At 32.4% G+C, this 20,025-nt stretch overlaps 1 protein-coding gene across 1 annotated transcript in view; it reads left to right on the top strand.

Annotated features, from left to right (window-relative positions):
• LOC138316838 (bifunctional polynucleotide phosphatase/kinase-like) overlaps nt 1-20,025 on the top strand; it is a 46,998-nt gene that overhangs the window by 13,322 nt on the left and 13,651 nt on the right. Inside the window, exon 5 of the mRNA XM_069258492.1 lies at nt 17,486-17,591. Coding sequence (XP_069114593.1) covers nt 17,486-17,591 — 106 coding nt within the window. The remainder of the gene's footprint in view (nt 1-17,485; nt 17,592-20,025) is intronic.

Genomic DNA, 20,025 nt, shown 5'->3' with positions numbered 1-20,025 from the left:
GATATAGATGTAGACAGTGTTAGGGTAATTGTTCTACATTAGTTGGTGACTACACAATCAGTGGGTACTGAGATATAGATGTAGACAGTGTTAGGGTAATTGTTCTAATTGTTCTACATTAGTTGGTGACTACACCATCAGTGGGTACTGAGATATAGATGTAGACAGTGTTAGGGTAATTGTTCTACATTAGTTGGTGACTACACAATCAGTGAGTACTGAGATATAGATGTAGACAGTGTTAGGGTAATTGTTCTACATTAGTTGGTGACTACACAATCAGTGAGTACTGAGATATAGATGTAGACAGTGTTAGGGTAATTGTTCTACATTAGTTGGTGACTACACAATCAGTGAGTACTGAGATATAGATGTAGACAGTGTTAGGGTAATTGTTCTACATTGTTGGTGACTACACATCAGTGGTATGAGATATAGATACATTAGGGATTGTTCTACATTAGTTGTGACTACACAATCAGTGGGTACTGAGATATAGATGTAGACAGTGTTAGGGTAATTGTTCTACATTAGTTGGTGACTACACAATCAGTGGGTACTGAGATATAGATGTAGACAGTGTTAGGGTAATTGTTCTACATTAGTTGGTGACTACACAATCAGTGAGTACTGAGATATAGATGTAGACAGTGTTAGGGTAATTGTTCTACATTAGTTGGTGACTACACAATCAGTGGGTACTGAGATATAGATGTAGACAGTGTTAGGGTAATTGTTCTACATTAGTTGGTGACTACACAATCAGTGAGTACTGAGATATAGATGTAGACAGTGTTAGGGTAATTGTTCTACATTAGTTGGTGACTACACAATCAGTGAGTACTGAGATATAGATGTAGACAGTGTTAGGGTAATTGTTCTACATTAGTTGGTGACTACACAATCAGTGAGTACTGAGATATAGATGTAGACAGTGTTAGGGTAATTGTTCTACATTAGTTGGTGACTACACAATCAGTGGGTACTGAGATATAGATGTAGACAGTGTTAGGGTAATTGTTCTACATTAGTTGGTGACTACACAATCAGTGGGTACTGAGATATAGATGTAGACAGTGTTAGGGTAATTGTTCTACATTAGTTGGTGACTACACAATCAGTGAGTACTGAGATATAGATGTAGACAGTGTTAGGGTAATTGTTCTACATTAGTTGGTGACTACACAATCAGTGTGTACTGAGATATAGATGTAGACAGTGTTAGGGTAATTGTTCTACATTAGTTGGTGACTACACAATCAGTGAGTACTGAGATATAGATGTAGACAGTGTAGAGTTAGGGTAATTGTTCTACATTAGTTGGTGACTACACAATCAGTGAGTACTGAGATATAGATGTAGACAGTGTTAGGGTAATTGTTCTACATTAGTTGGTGACTACACAATCAGTGGGTACTGAGATATAGATGTAGACAGTGTTAGGGTAATTGTTCTACATTAGTTGGTGACTACACAATCAGTGGGTACTGAGATATAGATGTAGACAGTGTTAGGGTAATTGTTCTACATTAGTTGGTGACTACACAATCAGTGGGTACTGAGATATAGATGTAGACAGTGTTAGGGTAATTGTTCTACATTAGTTGGTGACTACACAATCAGTGAGTACTGAGATATAGATGTAGACAGTGTTAGGGTAATTGTTCTACATTAGTTGGTGACTACACAATCAGTGGGTACTGAGATATAGATGTAGACAGTGTTAGGGTAATTGTTCTACATTAGTTGGTGACTACACAATCAGTGGGTACTGAGATATAGATGTAGACAGTGTTAGGGTAATTGTTCTACATTAGTTGGTGACTACACAATCAGTGAGTACTGAGATATAGATGTAGACAGTGTTAGGGTAATTGTTCTACATTAGTTGGTGACTACACAATCAGTGGGTACTGAGATATAGATGTAGACAGTGTTAGGGTAATTGTTCTACATTAGTTGGTGACTACACAATCAGTGGGTACTGAGATATAGATGTAGACAGTGTTAGGGTAATTGTTCTACATTAGTTGGTGACTACACAATCAGTGAGTACTGAGATATAGATGTAGACAGTGTTAGGGTAATTGTTCTACATTAGTTGGTGACTACACCATCAGTGAGTACTGAGATATAGATGTAGACAGTGTTAGGGTTAGGTATTGTTCTACATTAGTTGGTGACTACACAATCAGTGAGTACTGAGATATAGATGTAGACAGTGTTAGGGTAATTGTTCTACATTAGTTGGTGACTACACAATCAGTGGGTACTGAGATATAGATGTAGACAGTGTTAGGGTAATTGTTCTACATTAGTTGGTGACTACACAATCAGTGAGTACTGAGATATAGATGTAGACAGTGTTAGGGTAATTGTTCTACATTAGTTGGTGACTACACAATCAGTGAGTACTGAGATATAGATGTAGACAGTGTTAGGGTAATTGTTCTACATTAGTTGGTGACTACACAATCAGTGAGTACTGAGATATATGATGTAGACAGTGTTAGGGTAATTGTTCTACATTAGTTGGTGACTACACAATCAGTGAGTACTGAGATATAGATGTAGACAAGTGTTAGGGTAATTGTTCTACATTAGTTGGTGACTACACAATCAGTGAGGTACTGAGATATAGATGTAGACAGTGTTAGGGTAATTGTTCTACATTAGTTGGTGACTACACAATCAGTGAGTACTGAGATATAGATGTAGACAGTGTTAGGGTAATTGTTCTACATTAGTTGGTGACTACACAATCAGTGAGTACTGAGATATAGATGTAGACAGTGTTAGGGTAATTGTTCTACATTAGTTGGTGACTACACAATCAGTGAGTACTGAGATATAGATGTAGACAGTGTTAGGGTAATTGTTCTACATTAGTTGGTGACTACACAATCAGTGGGTACTGAGATATAGATGTAGACAGTGTAGAGTTAGGGTAATTGTTCTACATTAGTTGGTGACTACACAATCAGTGGGTACTGAGATATAGATGTAGACAGTGTTAGGGTAATTGTTCTACATTAGTATTGGTGACTACACAATCAGTGGGTACTGAGATATAGATGTAGACAGTGTTAGGGTAATTGTTCTACATTAGTTGGTGACTACACAATCAGTGAGTACTGAGATATAGATGTAGACAGTGTTAGGGTAATTGTTCTACATTAGTTGGTGACTACACCATCAGTGGGTATGAGATAGATGTAGATGTAGACAGTGTTAGGGTAATTGTTCTACATTAGTTGGTGACTACACAATCAGTGGGTACTGAGATATAGATGTAGACAGTGTTAGGGTAATTGTTCTACATTAGTTGGTGACTACACAATCAGTGAGTACTGAGATATAGATGTAGACAGTGTAGAGTTAGGGTAATTGTTCTACATTAGTTGGTGACTACACAATCAGTGGGTACTGAGATATAGATGTAGACAGTGTTAGGGTAATTGTTCTACATTAGTTGGTGACTACACAATCAGTGAGTACTGAGATATAGATGTAGACAGTGTTAGGGTAATTGTTCTACATTAGTTGGTGACTACACCATCAGTGAGTACTGAGATATAGATGTAGACAGTGTTGTAGGGTAATTGTTCTACATTAGTTGGTGACTACACAATCAGTGAGTACTGAGATATAGATGTAGACAGTGTTAGGGTAATTGTTCTACATTAGTTGGTGACTACACAATCAGTGAGTACTGAGATATAGATGTAGACAGTGTTAGGGTAATTGTTCTACATTAGTTGGTGACTACACAATCAGTGATCCTTATTACTTATCACTCACCTGACAACATCTATTGTTAATGTCCTTATTACTTATCACTCACCTGACAACATCTATTGTTAATGTCATTATTACTTATCACTCACCTGACAACATCTATTGTTAATGTCCTTATTACTTATCACTCACCTGACAACATCTATTGTTAATGTCCTTATTACTTATCACTCACCTGACAACATGTATTGTTAATGTCCTTATTACTTATCACTCACCTGACAACATCTATTGTTAATGTCATTATTACTTATCACTCACCTGACAACATGTATTGTTAATGTCATTATTACTTATCACTCACCTGACAACATGTATTGTTAATGTCCTTATTACTTATCACTCACCTGACAACATCTATTGTTAATGTCATTATTACTTATCACTCACCTGACAACATGTATTGTTAATGTCATTATTACTTATCACTCACCTGACAACATCTATTGTTAATGTCCTTATTACTTATCACTCACCTGACAACATCTATTGTTAATGTCCTTATTACTTATCACTCACCTGACAACATCTATTGTTAATGTCCTTATTACTTATCACTCACCTGACAACATCTATTGTTAATGTCCTTATTACTTATCACTCACCTGACAACATCTATTGTTAATGTCCTTATTACTTATCACTCACCTGACAACATCTATTGTTAATGTCCTTATTACTTATCACTCACCTGACAACATCTATTGTTAATGTCCTTATTACTTATCACTCACCTGACAACATCTATTGTTAATGTCCTTATTACTTATCACTCACCTGACAACATCTATTGTTAATGTCCTTATTACTTATCACTCACCTGACAACATCTATTGTTAATGTCATTATTACTTATCACTCACCTGACAACATCTATTGTTAATGTCCTTATTACTTATCACTCACCTGACAACATCTATTGTTAATGTCCTTATTACTTATCACTCACCTGACAACATCTATTGTTAATGTCCTTATTACTTATCACACTCACCTGACAACATCTATTGTTAATGTCCTTATTACTTATCACTCACCTGACAACATCTATTGTTAATGTCCTTATTACTTATCACTCACCTGACAACATCTATTGTTAATGTCATTATTACTTATCACTCACCTGACAACATCTATTCTATTGTTAATGTCATTATACATTACTTATCACTCACCTGACAACATCTATTGTTAATGTCCTTATTACTTATCACTCACCTGACAACATCTATTGTTAATGTCCTTATTACTTATCACTCACCTGACAACATCTATTGTTAATGTCATTATTACTTATCACTCACCTGACAACATCTATTGTTAATGTCATTATTACTTATCACTCACCTGACAACATTTATTGTTAATGTCATTATTACTTATCACTCACCTGACAACATCTATTGTTAATGTCCTTATTACTTATCACTCACCTGACAACATCTATTGTTAATGTCCTTATTACTTATCACTCACCTGACAACATTTATTGTTAATGTCCTTATTACTTATCACTCACCTGACAACATCTATTGTTAATGTCATTATTACTTATCACTCACCTGACAACATCTATTGTTAATGTCATTATTACTTATCACTCACCTGACACAACATCTATTGTTAATGTCCTTATTACTTATCACTCACCTGACAACATCTATTGTTAATGTCTTATTACTTATCACTCACCTGACAACATCTATTGTTAATGTCCTTATTACTTATCACTCACCTGACAACATCTATTGTTAATGTCCATTACTTATCTTATCACTCACACTGACAACATCTATTGTTAATGTCCTTATTACTTATCACTCACCTGACAACATCTATTGTTAATGTCCTTATTACTTATCACTCACCTGACAACATCTATTGTTAATGTCCTTATTACTTATCACTCACCTGACAACATCTATTGTTAATGTCCTTATTACTTATCACTCACCTGACAACATCTATTGTTAATGTCCTTATTACTTATCACTCACCTGACAACATCTATTGTTAATGTCATTATTACTTATCACTCACCTGACAACATCTATTGTTAATGTCATTATTACTTATCACTCACCTGACAACATTTATTGTTAATGTCCTTATTACTTATCACTCACCTGACAACATCTATTGTTAATGTCCTTATTACTTATCACTCACCTGACAACATCTATTGTTAATGTCATTATTACTTATCACTCACCTGACAACATCTATTGTTAATGTCCTTATTACTTATCACTCACCTGACAACATCTATTGTTAATGTCCTTATTACTTATCACTCACCTGACAACATCTATTGTTAATGTCCTTATTACTTATCACTCACCTGACAACATCTATTGTTAATGTCCTTATTACTTATCACTCACCTGACAACATCTATTGTTAATGTCCTTATTACTTATCACTCACCTGACAACATCTATTGTTAATGTCCTTATTACTTATCACTCACCTGACAACATCTATTGTTAATGTCATTATTACTTATCACTCACCTGACAACATCTATTGTTAATGTCATTATTACTTATCACTCACCTGACAACATCTATTGTTAATGTCCTTATTACTTATCACTCACCTGACAACATCTATTGTTAATGTCCTTATTACTTATCACTCACCTGACAACATTATTGTTAATGTCCTTATTACTTATCACTCACCTGACAACATCTATTGTTAATGTCCTTATTACTTATCACTCACCTGACAACATCTATTGTTAATGTCCTTATTACTTATCACTCACCTGACAACATCTATTGTTAATGTCCTTATTACTTATCACTCACCTGACAACATCTATTGTTAATGTCCTTATTACTTATCACTCACCTGACAACATGTATTGTTAATGTCATTATTACTTATCACTCACCTGACAACATCTATTGTTAATGTCCTTATTACTTATCACTCACCTGACAACATCTATTGTTAATGTCCTTATTACTTATCACTCACCTGACAACATCATTGTTAATGTTAATGTCAATTATTACTTATCAATCTCACCTGACAACATCTATTGTTAATGTCCTTATTACTTATCACTCACCTGACAACATCTATTGTTAATGTCCTTATTACTTATCACTCACCTGACAACATTATTGTTAATGTCCTTATTACTTATCACTCACCTGACAACATTTATTGTTAATGTCCTTATTACTTATCACTCACCTGACAACATCTATTGTTAATGTCCTTATTACTTATCACTCACCTGACAACATCTATTGTTAATGTCCTTATTACTTATCACTCACCTGACAACATCTATTGTTAATGTCCTTATTACTTATCACTCACCTGACAACATCTATTGTTAATGTCCTTATTACTTATCACTCACCTGACAACATCTATTGTTAATGTCATTATTACTTATCACTCACCTGACAACATCTATTGTTAATGTCATTATTACTTATCACTCACTGACAACATCTATTGTTAATGTCTTTATTACTTATCACTCACCTGACAACATCTATTGTTAATGTCATTATTACTTATCACTCACCTGACAACATCTATTGTTAATGTCCTTATTACTTATCACTCACCTGACAACATCTATTGTTAATGTCCTTATTACTTATCACTCACCTGACAACATCTATTGTTAATGTCCTTATTACTTATCACTCACCTGACAACATCTATTGTTAATGTCATTATTACTTATCACTCACCTGACAACATCTATTGTTAATGTCATTATTACTTATCACTCACCTGACAACATCTATTGTTAATGTCATTATTACTTATCACTCACCTGACAACATCTATTGTTAATGTCATTATTACTTATCACTCACCTGACAACATTTATTGTTAATGTCCTTATTACTTATCACTCACCTGACAACATCTTATTGTTAATGTCCTTATTACTTATCACTCACCTGACAACATCTATTGTTAATGTCCTTATTACTTATCACTCACCTGACAACATCTATTGTTAATGTCCTTATTACTTATCACTCACCTGACAACATCTATTGTTAATGTCCTTATTACTTATCACTCACCTGACAACATCTATTGTTAATGTCCTTATTACTTATCACTCACCTGACAACATCTATTGTTAATGTCCTTATTACTTATCACTCACCTGACAACATCTATTGTTAATGTCCTTATTACTTATCACTCACCTGACAACATCTATTGTTAATGTCATTATTACTTATCACTCACCTGACAACATCTATTGTTAATGTCCTTATTACTTATCACTCACCTGACAACATGTATTGTTAATGTCATTATTACTTATCACTCACCTGACAACATCTATTGTTAATGTCCTTATTACTTATCACTCACCTGACAACATCTATTGTTAATGTCCTTATTACTTATCACTCACCTGACAACATCTATTGTTAATGTCCTTATTACTTATCACTCACCTGACAACATCTATTGTTAATGTCATTATTACTTATCACTCACCTGACAACATGTATTGTTAATGTCATTATTACTTATCACTCACCTGACAACATCTATTGTTAATGTCCTTATTACTTATCACTCACCTGACAACATCTATTGTTAATGTCATTATTACTTATCACTCACCTGACAACATCTATTGTTAATGTCCTTATTACTTATCACTCACCTGACAACATCTATTGTTAATGTCATTATTACTTATCACTCACCTGACAACATCTATTGTTAATGTCCTTATTACTTATCACTCACCTGACAACATCTATTGTTAATGTCCTTATTACTTATCACTCACCTGACAACATCTATTGTTAATGTCCTTATTACTTATCACTCACCTGACAACATCTATTGTTAATGTCCTTATTACTTATCACTCACCTGACAACATCTATTGTTAATGTCCTTATTACTTATCACTCACCTGACAACATCTATTGTTAATGTCCTTATTACTTATCACTCACCTGACAACATCTATTGTTAATGTCCTTATTACTTATCACTCACCTGACAACATCTATTGTTAATGTCATTATTACTTATCACTCACCTGACAACATCTATTGTTAATGTCCTTATTACTTATCACTCACCTGACAACATCTATTGTTAATGTCATTATTACTTATCACTCACCTGACAACATCTATTGTTAATGTCATTATTACTTATCACTCACCTGACAACATCTATTGTTAATGTCATTATTACTTATCACTCACCTGACAACATCTATTGTTAATGTCATTATTACTTATCACTCACCTGACAACATCTATTGTTAATGTCCTTATTACTTATCACTCACCTGACAACATCTATTGTTAATGTCCTTATTACTTATCACTCACCTGACAACATCTATTGTTAATGTCCTTATTACTTATCACTCACCTGACAACATCTATTGTTAATGTCCTTATTACTTATCACTCACCTGACAACATCTATTGTTAATGTCCTTATTACTTATCACTCACCTGACAACATTTATTGTTAATGTCCTTATTACTTATCACTCACCTGACAACATCTATTGTTAATGTCATTATTACTTATCACTCACCTGACAACATCTATTGTTAATGTCCTTATTACTTATCACTCACCTGACAACATCTATTGTTAATGTCCTTATTACTTATCACTCACCTGACAACATCTATTGTTAATGTCCTTATTACTTATCACTCACCTGACAACATCTATTGTTAATGTCCTTATTACTTATCACTCACCTGACAACATCTATTGTTAATGTCCTTATTATTACTTATCACTCACCTGACAACATCTATTGTTAATGTCATTATTACTTATCACTCACCTGACAACATCTATTGTTAATGTCATTATTACTTATCACTCACCTGACAACATCTATTGTTAATGTCCTTATTACTTATCACTCACCTGACAACATCTATTGTTAATGTCCTTATTACTTATCACTCACCTGACAACATCTATTGTTAATGTCATTATTACTTATCACTCACCTGACAACATCTATTGTTAATGTCATTATACATTACTTATCACTCACCTGACAACATGTATTGTTAATGTCATTATTACTTATCACTCACCTGACAACATCTATTGTTAATGTCCTTATTACTTATCACTCACCTGACAACATCTATTGTTAATGTCATTATTACTTATCACTCACCTGACAACATCTATTGTTAATGTCATTATTACTTATCACTCACCTGACAACATCTATTGTTAATGTCCTTATTACTTATCACTCACCTGACAACATCTATTGTTAATGTCATTATTACTTATCACTCACCTGACAACATCTATTGTTAATGTCCTTATTACTTATCACTCACCTGACAACATCTATTGTTAATGTCATTATACATTACTTATCACTCACCTGACAACATCTATTGTTAATGTCATTATTACTTATCACTCACCTGACAACATCTATTGTTAATGTCCTTATTACTTATCACTCACCTGACAACATCTATTGTTAATGTCATTATTACTTATCACTCACCTGACAACATCTATTGTTAATGTCCTTATTACTTATCACTCACCTGACAACATGTATTGTTAATGTCCTTATTACTTATCACTCACCTGACAACATCTATTGTTAATGTCATTATTACTTATCACTCACCTGACAACATCTATTGTTAATGTCCTTATTACTTATCACTCACCTGACAACATCTATTGTTAATGTCCTTATTACTTATCACTCACCTGACAACATCTATTGTTAATGTCATTATTACTTATCACTCACCTGACAACATGTATTGTTAATGTCCTTATTACTTATCACTCACCTGACAACATCTATTGTTAATGTCCTTATTACTTATCACTCACCTGACAACATCTATTGTTAATGTCCTTATTACTTATCACTCACCTGACAACATCTATTGTTAATGTCATTATTACTTATCACTCACCTGACAACATTTATTGTTAATGTCTTATTACTTATCACTCACCTGACAACATCTATTGTTAATGTCCTTATTACTTATCACTCACCTGACAACATCTATTGTTAATGTCATTATTACTTATCACTCACCTGACAACATGTATTGTTAATGTCATTTATTACTTATCACTCACCTGACAACATCTATTGTTAATGTCCATTATTACTTATCACTCACCTGACAACATGTATTGTTAATGTCCTTATTACTTATCACTCACCTGACAACATCTATTGTTAATGTCCTTATTACTTATCACTCACCTGACAACATCTATTGTTAATGTCCTTATTACTTATCACTCACCTGACAACATCTATTGTTAATGTTCCTTATTACTTATCACTCACCTGACAACATCTATTGTTAATGTCCTTATTACTTATCACTCACCTGACAACATCTATTGTTAATGTCCTTATTACTTATCACTCACCTGACAACATCTATTGTTAATGTCCTTATTACTTATCACTCACACCTGACAACATGTATTGTTAATGTCATTATTACTTATCACTCACCTGACAACATCTATTGTTAATGTCCTTATTACTTATCACTCACCTGACAACATCTATTGTTAATGTCCTTATTACTTATCACTCACCTGACAACATGTATTGTTAATGTCCTTATTACTTATCACTCACCTGACAACATGTATTGTTAATGTCCTTATTACTTATCACTCACCTGACAACATCTATTGTTAATGTCCTTATTACTTATCACTCACCTGACAACATGTATTGTTAATGTCCTTATTACTTATCACTCACCTGACAACATGTATTGTTAATGTCCTATTATTACTTATCACTCACCTGACAACATGTATTGTTAATGTCATTATTACTTATCACTCACCTGACAACATCTATTGTTAATGTCCTTATTACTTATCACTCACCTGACAACATCTATTGTTAATGTCCTTATTACTTATCACTCACCTGACAACATCTATTGTTAATGTCATTATTACTTATCACTCACCTGACAACATCTATTGTTAATGTCATTATTACTTATCACTCACCTGACAACATCTATTGTTAATGTCCTTATTACTTATCACTCACCTGACAACATCTATTGTTAATGTCCTTATTACTTATCACTCACCTGACAACATCTATTGTTAATGTCATTATTACTTATCACTCACCTGACAACATCTATTGTTAATGTCCTTATTACTTATCACTCACCTGACAACATCTATTGTTAATGTCCTTATTACTTATCACTCACCTGACAACATGTATTGTTAATGTCCTTATTACTTATCACTCACCTGACAACATCTATTGTTAATGTCCTTATTACTTATCACTCACCTGACAACATCTATTGTTAATGTTGTTATTACTTATCAATCACCTGACAACATCTTATTGTTAATGTCATTATTACTTATCACTCACCTGACAACATCTATTGTTAATGTTCATTATTACTTATCACTCACCTGACAACATCTATTGTTAATGTCCTTATACTACTTATCACTCACCTGACAATCATTCTATTGTTAATGTCCTTATTACTTATCACACCTGACAACATCTATTGTTAATGTCCTTATTACTTACCACTCACCTGACAACATGTATTGTTAAGTCCTTATTACTTATCACTCACCTGACAACATGTATTGTTAATGTCCTTATTATTACTATATCATCACTCACCTGACAACATATACAGAAAACCATGTCACTGGGCACCATTTCAATGTTCCAGGGGACATTGTAAGTAGAGTAGATGTGTTAAATAAATAGTTAAGCTTTACTGTCACTGTTAACCAGTGTATGTGTTCTAAAACAGTCGTGATATACCCTACACATAATTTTGTAAATTGAATATTAATTATAAAATACCACTTATGATACAAATTTCATTGATAAATTAGCTTATTATATTATCACTCACCTGCATTCAAGATACATTTATTAAAATTATAAATAGCTTTCCATGAATATGAGATATTCGCTGAAATTAACAAAAGACAACATTAAGGACGGTAATTAATTTCAATATGGTTAAAACATAATTAGCCCATTATATAAAATGATAATTAGCTTATTTTATAAAATGATAATTAGCCATATGTATATAAAATGACTAATTAGCTTTATTATATAAAACGATAATTAGCTTATTATATAAAATGATAATTAGCTTATTATATAAAACGATAATTAGCTTATTATATAAAATGATAATTAGCCCATGATATAAAATGATAATTAGCTTATTTTATAAAACGATAATTAGCCCATTATATAAAATGATAATTAGCTTATTTTATAAAATGATAATTAGCCCATTATATAAAACGATAATTAGCCCATTATATAAAATGATAATTAGCTTATTATATAAAATGATAATTAGCTTATTATATAAAATGATAATTAGCTTATTATATAAAACGATAATTAGCCCATTATATAAAATGATAATTAGCCCATTATATAAAATGATAATTAGCTTATTATATAAAATGATAATTAGCTTATTATATAAAATGATAATTAGCCCATTATATAAAATGATAATTAGCTTATTATATAAAACGATAATTAGCTTATTATATAAAATGATAATTAGCCCATGATATAAAATGATAATTAGCCCATTATATAAAATGATAATTAGCTTATTATATAAAATGATAATTAGCCCATTATATAAAATGATAATTAGCTTATTTTATAAAACGATAATTAGCCCATTATATAAAACGATAATTAGCTTATTATATAAAATGATAATTAGCCCATTATATAAAATGATAATTAGCTTATTATATAAAACGATAATTAGCCCATTATATAAAACGATAATTAGCTTATTTTATAAAACGATAATTAGCTTATTATATAAAAATGATAATTAGCCCATTATATAAAATGATAATTAGCTTATTATATAAAATGATAATTAGCCCATTATATAAAATGATAATTAGCTTATTATATAAAATGATAATTAGCCATTATATAAAATGATAATTAGCTTATTATAAAATGATAATTAGCTTATTATATAAAATGATAATTAGCCCATTATATAAAAATGATAATTAGCCCATTATATAAAATGATAATTAGCCCATTATATAAAATGATAATTAGCCCATTATATAAAAACGATAATTAGCTTATTATATAAAATGATAATTAGCTTATTATATATAAAATGATAATTAGCTTATTATATAAAATGATAATTAGCTTATTATATAAAATGATAATTAGCTTATTATATAAAATGATAATTAGCCCATTATATAAAATGATAATTAGCCCATGATATAAAATGATAATTAGCTTATTATATAAAACGATAATTAGCCCATTATATAAAATGATAATTAGCCCATTATATAAAATGATAATTAGCATAATAAAGATAATTAGCCATTATATAAAATGATAATTGATTATAAAATGATAATTGATTATTATAAAATGATAATTAGCCCATGATATAAATGATAATTAGCCCATTATATAAAATGATAATTAGCTTATTATATAAAATGATAATTAGCTTATAATTAGCTTATTATATAAAATGATAATTAGCTTATTATATAAAATGATAATTAGCTTATTATATAAAATGATAATTAGCTTATTATATAAAATGATAATAAAAGAAATTATTATATAAAAATGATAATTAGCTTATTATATAAAATGATAATTAGCCTATTATATAAAATGATAATTAGCTTATTATATAAAATGATAATTAGCTTATTATATAAAATGATAATTAGCTTATTATATAAAATGATAATTAGCTCATTATATAAAATGATAATTAGCTTATTATATAAAACGATAATTAGCTTATTATATAAAAAGATAATTAGCTTATAGCCCATTATATAAAATGATAATTAGCTTATTATATAAAATGATAATTAGCTCATTATATAAAATGATAATTAGCTTATTATATAAAATGATAATTAGCTTACTATATAAAATGATAATTAGCTTATTTTATAAAACGATAATTAGCTTATTATATTATTAGTTATATATTAGTGACTGACCCCTATAAAGGCATAGAGGGTCAATAAGATTTATCGCATCGAGGACCATTGTTTTGTTTCATTAGGTCTTTATTTCGTATTTATTTTGTCAAGAATTTGAAATCAAACTTGAATCATGCTGTCAAAGGTTCCAAACAACCAACCGCTTTTAAAATAATTCAGAAATTGCCTAGGCCTACATATTTATGTATGTATTTCTTTCGGGAATCTGCAAATATACTGTATAAGGAACTTGCAGAATAATACTGAATAACTCATAAATCAACCAAAATTTCGACATTGCTAGTATGAAAGTAGGCCTACCTTTTGAAATCATCAGAAACAAAAGTTACACAAACATCCATCCAACATTTTAAAGCGCAATCTCCTTGATCATCTCTGCTTTCTCGCTGAGATAATTACTCAAAAGTTATGCCGATAAATAGATTGTAGAGTGAGGATTGATCTAGGTACGAACCCCTCCATTTGTTAGCTCACCTGGCCCGCGTCGTCCGTCCGTCCGTCCGTCAACATGTCATTTAAATCGCTACTTGTCATAGAGTTCTGCATGGATTGTAACCAAATTTGGCCACAAACATCCTTGGGGGAAGGGGAACAGAACTTGTATAAATTTTGGCTCTGACCCCCTGGGGGCAGGAGGGGCGGGGCCCAATAAGGGAAATAAAGGTAAATCCTACAAAACGCTACTAGTCCTAGAGTTCTGCATGGATTGTAACCAAATTTTGCCACAAACATCCTTGGGAGAAGGGGAACAGAACTTGTATAAATTTTGGCTCTGACCCCCCAGGGCAGGAGGGGCGGGGCCCAATAGGGGAAATAGAGGTAAATCCTATAAATCGCTACTAGTCCTAGAGTTCTGCATGGATTGTAACCAAATTTTGCCACAAACATCCTTGGGGAAAGGGAACAGAACTTGTATAAATTTTGGCTCTGATCCCCAAGGGGCAAGAGGGGTTGGGCCCATCCTATAAATCGCTACTTGTCCTAGAGTTCTGCATGGATTGTAACCAAATTTTGCCAAAAACATCCTTGGGGAAAGGGAACAGAACTTGTATAAATTTTGGCTCTGATCCCCAAGGGGCAAGAGGGGTGGGGTCCAATAGGGGAAATAGAGGTAAATCATATAAATCGCTACTTGTCCTAGAGTTCTGCATGGATTGTAACCAAATTTTGCCAAAAACATCCTTGGGGAAAGGGAACAGAACTAGTATAAATTTTGGCTCTGATCCCCAAGGGGCAAGAGTGGTGGGGCCCAATAGGGGAAATAGAAGTAAATCCTAGAAATTGCTACTTGTCCTAGAGTTCTGCATGGATTGTAACCAAATTTGGCCACAAACATCCTTGGGGGAAGGAGAACAGAAAATTGTATAAATTTTGGCTCTGATCCCCCTGGGGCAGAAGGGACGGGGCCCAATAGGGGAAATAGAGGTAAATCCTGTAAATCACTAATAGTCATATAGTTCTGCTTTGATTTTAACCAAATTTGGCCCAGAAACATCCTTGGGGTTAACAGAATTTGTATAAAGTTTGGCTTGACCCCCTGGAGCAGAAAGAGAGGGGCCCAATAGGGGAATTCAGAAAAGAAACAATGAACTTGTATTCAGAACATTCCTAGGCATTACCAACCAGGTGAGCGATACAGGCCCTCTGGGCCTCTTGTTTATAATCACAGTCGAGAAAACGCTTGAATTGTTACGTTTTGACTTTCACCGCATCATCAACTTTCAAACTGGCATAGGGGATGCAACTCGTGCTTAAAAAATGCTTTTCATTTAATTTGAAGTATTAAAACAATTTAAGCTAATTTTACACACAAAAAATAACAAGTAATATAGAGTTTTACGGTAATCAAATGGCATATTTAGTTGAAGAGAATGTGTTGAAATTTTGAGGCGAGGGCGAGAGTCGACATATTGCACCATAATTAGTGGGTCACCACGTGACGGCTCTCCACCAATTATTTGTGGACATTTTTATTCCGAGGAGTGATAAAAAATGATAGTTAGCTAATTATGTAGAATTACAATTAGTTTGATATAAAATAGCTAATTATATAAAATGATAATTGGATAAGTAGTTATTAGTTAACCATTGGCTTCCAGTTCTATTTTATCATTGATGTGTAAACAACACTACACTGAAACTTGTGGTGCTCACAGATTTTCCTCTGCCATCGTTCAATTTCTGTTGTAGTCAAACTTTGAGAGGAGAATTTTTCTGTTCACTATGCAAAATTCAAGATGGCCACCATAGACCCCCAACTTGAAAAAAACATTTTTAACCTCTCCATTTTCACTGATGTGATTGGGCTTAGATTTGCTTGTCAGTGACATGATTTGGACTTGCTGGTCTTCCACACAAAATGCTCTCCATGGAATTCATATAACTTTAGCACCACTATACTTTGCATGCATGAATTTATGTTACAAGATAGTCAAATGGTCTCAAGGCCATTGGGCCTTTTGTTTGAAGATATCATGATGCTAAAAAGAGGTATCTATTTTAGATTTAAATATGATTTGATTCAACATCTACTGATACGATCACTTGAGATCTCTGTAAGGCTGTAATATTACCCAATAGTTATGTTATATGATGGTGACAATATCAGGCTGATACAATACAAACGTATATGTGTGAATGTTTCAGATGCAGCAGGACGTCCAGCTAAATGGGCCCCTGGTAAAAAGAAGGATTTCTCTTGTAGTGATAGAATGGTGAGTTTACAGGTATAGTTATACCTAACTTTACAGGTGTAGTGAGGTATCATACCTTTACATGTATAGCGAGTTATTTTACACTTACAGATGTAGTGAGTTATCATACCTTTACAGGTGTAGTGATTTACAGGTGTAGTGAGTTATTGTACATTTACAGGTGCAGAGAGTTATACATTTACAGGTGTAGTGATTTTTCATACATTTACAGGTGCAGTGATTTATAGGTGTAGAGAGTTATCATACCTTTACATGTATAGTGATTTACAGGTGTAGTGAGTTATCATACCTTTACAGGTGTAGTGAGTTATTGTACATTTACAGGTGTAGTGAGTTATCATACATTTACAGGTGTAGTGAGTTATCATACCTTTACAGGTGTAGTGAGTTATCATACCTTTACAGGTGTTGTGAGTTATCATACCTTTACAGGTGTAGTGAGTTATCATACATTTACAGGTGTAGTGATGTAGTGAGTTATTGTACATTTACAGGTGAAGTGAGTTATCATACCTTTACATGTGTAGTGAGTTATCATACATTTACAGGTGTAGTGATTTACAGGTGTAGTGAGTTATTGTACATTTACAGTGTAGTGAGTTATCATACATTTACAGGTGTATTGAGTTATCATCCTTTACAGGTATAGTGAGTTATCATACCTTTACAGGTGTAGTGAGTTATCATACCTTTACAGGTGTAGTGAGTTATCATACATTTACAGGTGTAGTGAGTTATCATACCTTTACAGGTGTAGTGAGTTATCATACCTTTACAGGTGTAGTGAGTTATCATACCTTTACAGGTATAGTGAGTTATCATACATTTACAGGTGTAGTGAGTTATCATACCTTTACAGGTGTAGTGAGTTTACAGGTAGTGATGACCTTTAAGGTACAGTGTGTAGTGAGTTATTATCATACCTTTAACAGGAGTATAGTGATTAATACCTTTACAGGTGTAGTGAGTTATCATACCTTTACAGGTGTAGTGAGTTATGTACCTTTACAGGTATAGTGAGTAGGTGTAGTGAGTTATCATACCTTTACAGGTAAAATAAAAAACAGTGATTAATTACAGGTGTAGAGGAGTTCTTAGTTATCATACCTTTTTACAGGTGTATTGAGTTATCATACATTTACAGTGTAGGAAATTATTTGTTCTATTTTTCTTATAATACAGGTCGGAAAAACATAATGACCTTAGTCATAGAAATGTTTATTACAGATGTAGAGAAGTTATTTTCAATACAATAAGTACAGGTGTAAGTGGTATTTTTTGGGGGGCAATCCAATGTGGAACTTATTATTATTAGTCCGTCTTAAGGTGTTTTATTGGGCTCGACATGCGGGGCAGTGATTTTTTGAATTTTAAAACATCTCTGTTCCAGGCAGAATTCCAAATTCTGAGAAATTTTCAGGAATTGCATAGGCTATGGCTGTGGAAAAATATAGAGTTGGAAAAATAAAAACAGTAGTGAGTTATTTGTGCATTTACAGGTGTCAGTAATTGTTTATCATACTTTACATTGTGTAGTGAGTTATCATACATCTTGAAATAGAAATTTACAGGTGTTGTAGTTAGATACATTTAAATTTGTAGTGAGTTATCATACCTTTACAGGTATAGTGAGTTATCATACCTTTACAGGTGTGTAATGAGTTATCATACCTTACAGGTATAGAGAGTTATCATACATTTACAAGTGTAGTGAGTTATACCTTTACAGGTATAGTGAGGTTATCATCCTTTACAGATACAGTGAGTTATCATACCTTTACAGGTATAGTGAGTTATCATACATTTACAGGTGTAGTGAGTTATCATACTTTACAGGTGTAGTGAGTTATCATACCTTTACAGGTGTAGTGAGTTATCATACCTTTACAGGTATAGGTTATAGTGAGTTTATCATACATTTACAGTGAAGTGAGTTATCATACATTTACAGGTGTAGTGAGTTATCATACCTTTACAGGTGTAGTGAGTTATCATACATTTACAGGTGTAGTGAGTTATCTACTTTACAGGTTATAGTGAGTTATCATACATTTACAGGTGTAGTGAGTTATCATACCTTTACAGGTATAGTGAGTTATCATACCTTTACAGTGTGTAGTGAGTTATCATACCTTTACAGGTATAGAGAGTTATCATACATTTACAGGTGTAGTGAGTTATCATACCTTACTTTACAGAGTTATCATAGTGAGTGTATCATTCTTTACAGGTGTAGTGAGTTATCATACCTTTACAGGTGTAGTGAGTTATCATACCTTTACAGGTGTAGTGAGTTATCATACCTTTACAGGTGTAGTGAGTTATCATAGTTAGTTTTACAGGTGTAGTGAGTTATCATACCTTTACAGGTGTAGTGAGTTATATACTTTACAGGTGTAGTGAGTTATCATACCTTTACAGGTGTAGTGAGTTA

Source organism: Argopecten irradians, chromosome 2 (assembly GCF_041381155.1).
Source record: "Argopecten irradians isolate NY chromosome 2, Ai_NY, whole genome shotgun sequence".
Lineage (NCBI taxonomy): Eukaryota > Metazoa > Mollusca > Bivalvia > Pectinida > Pectinidae > Argopecten > Argopecten irradians.
Note: the sequence above shows the minus strand (reverse complement) of the source record. Positions and strands in the feature narration are given on the sequence as shown.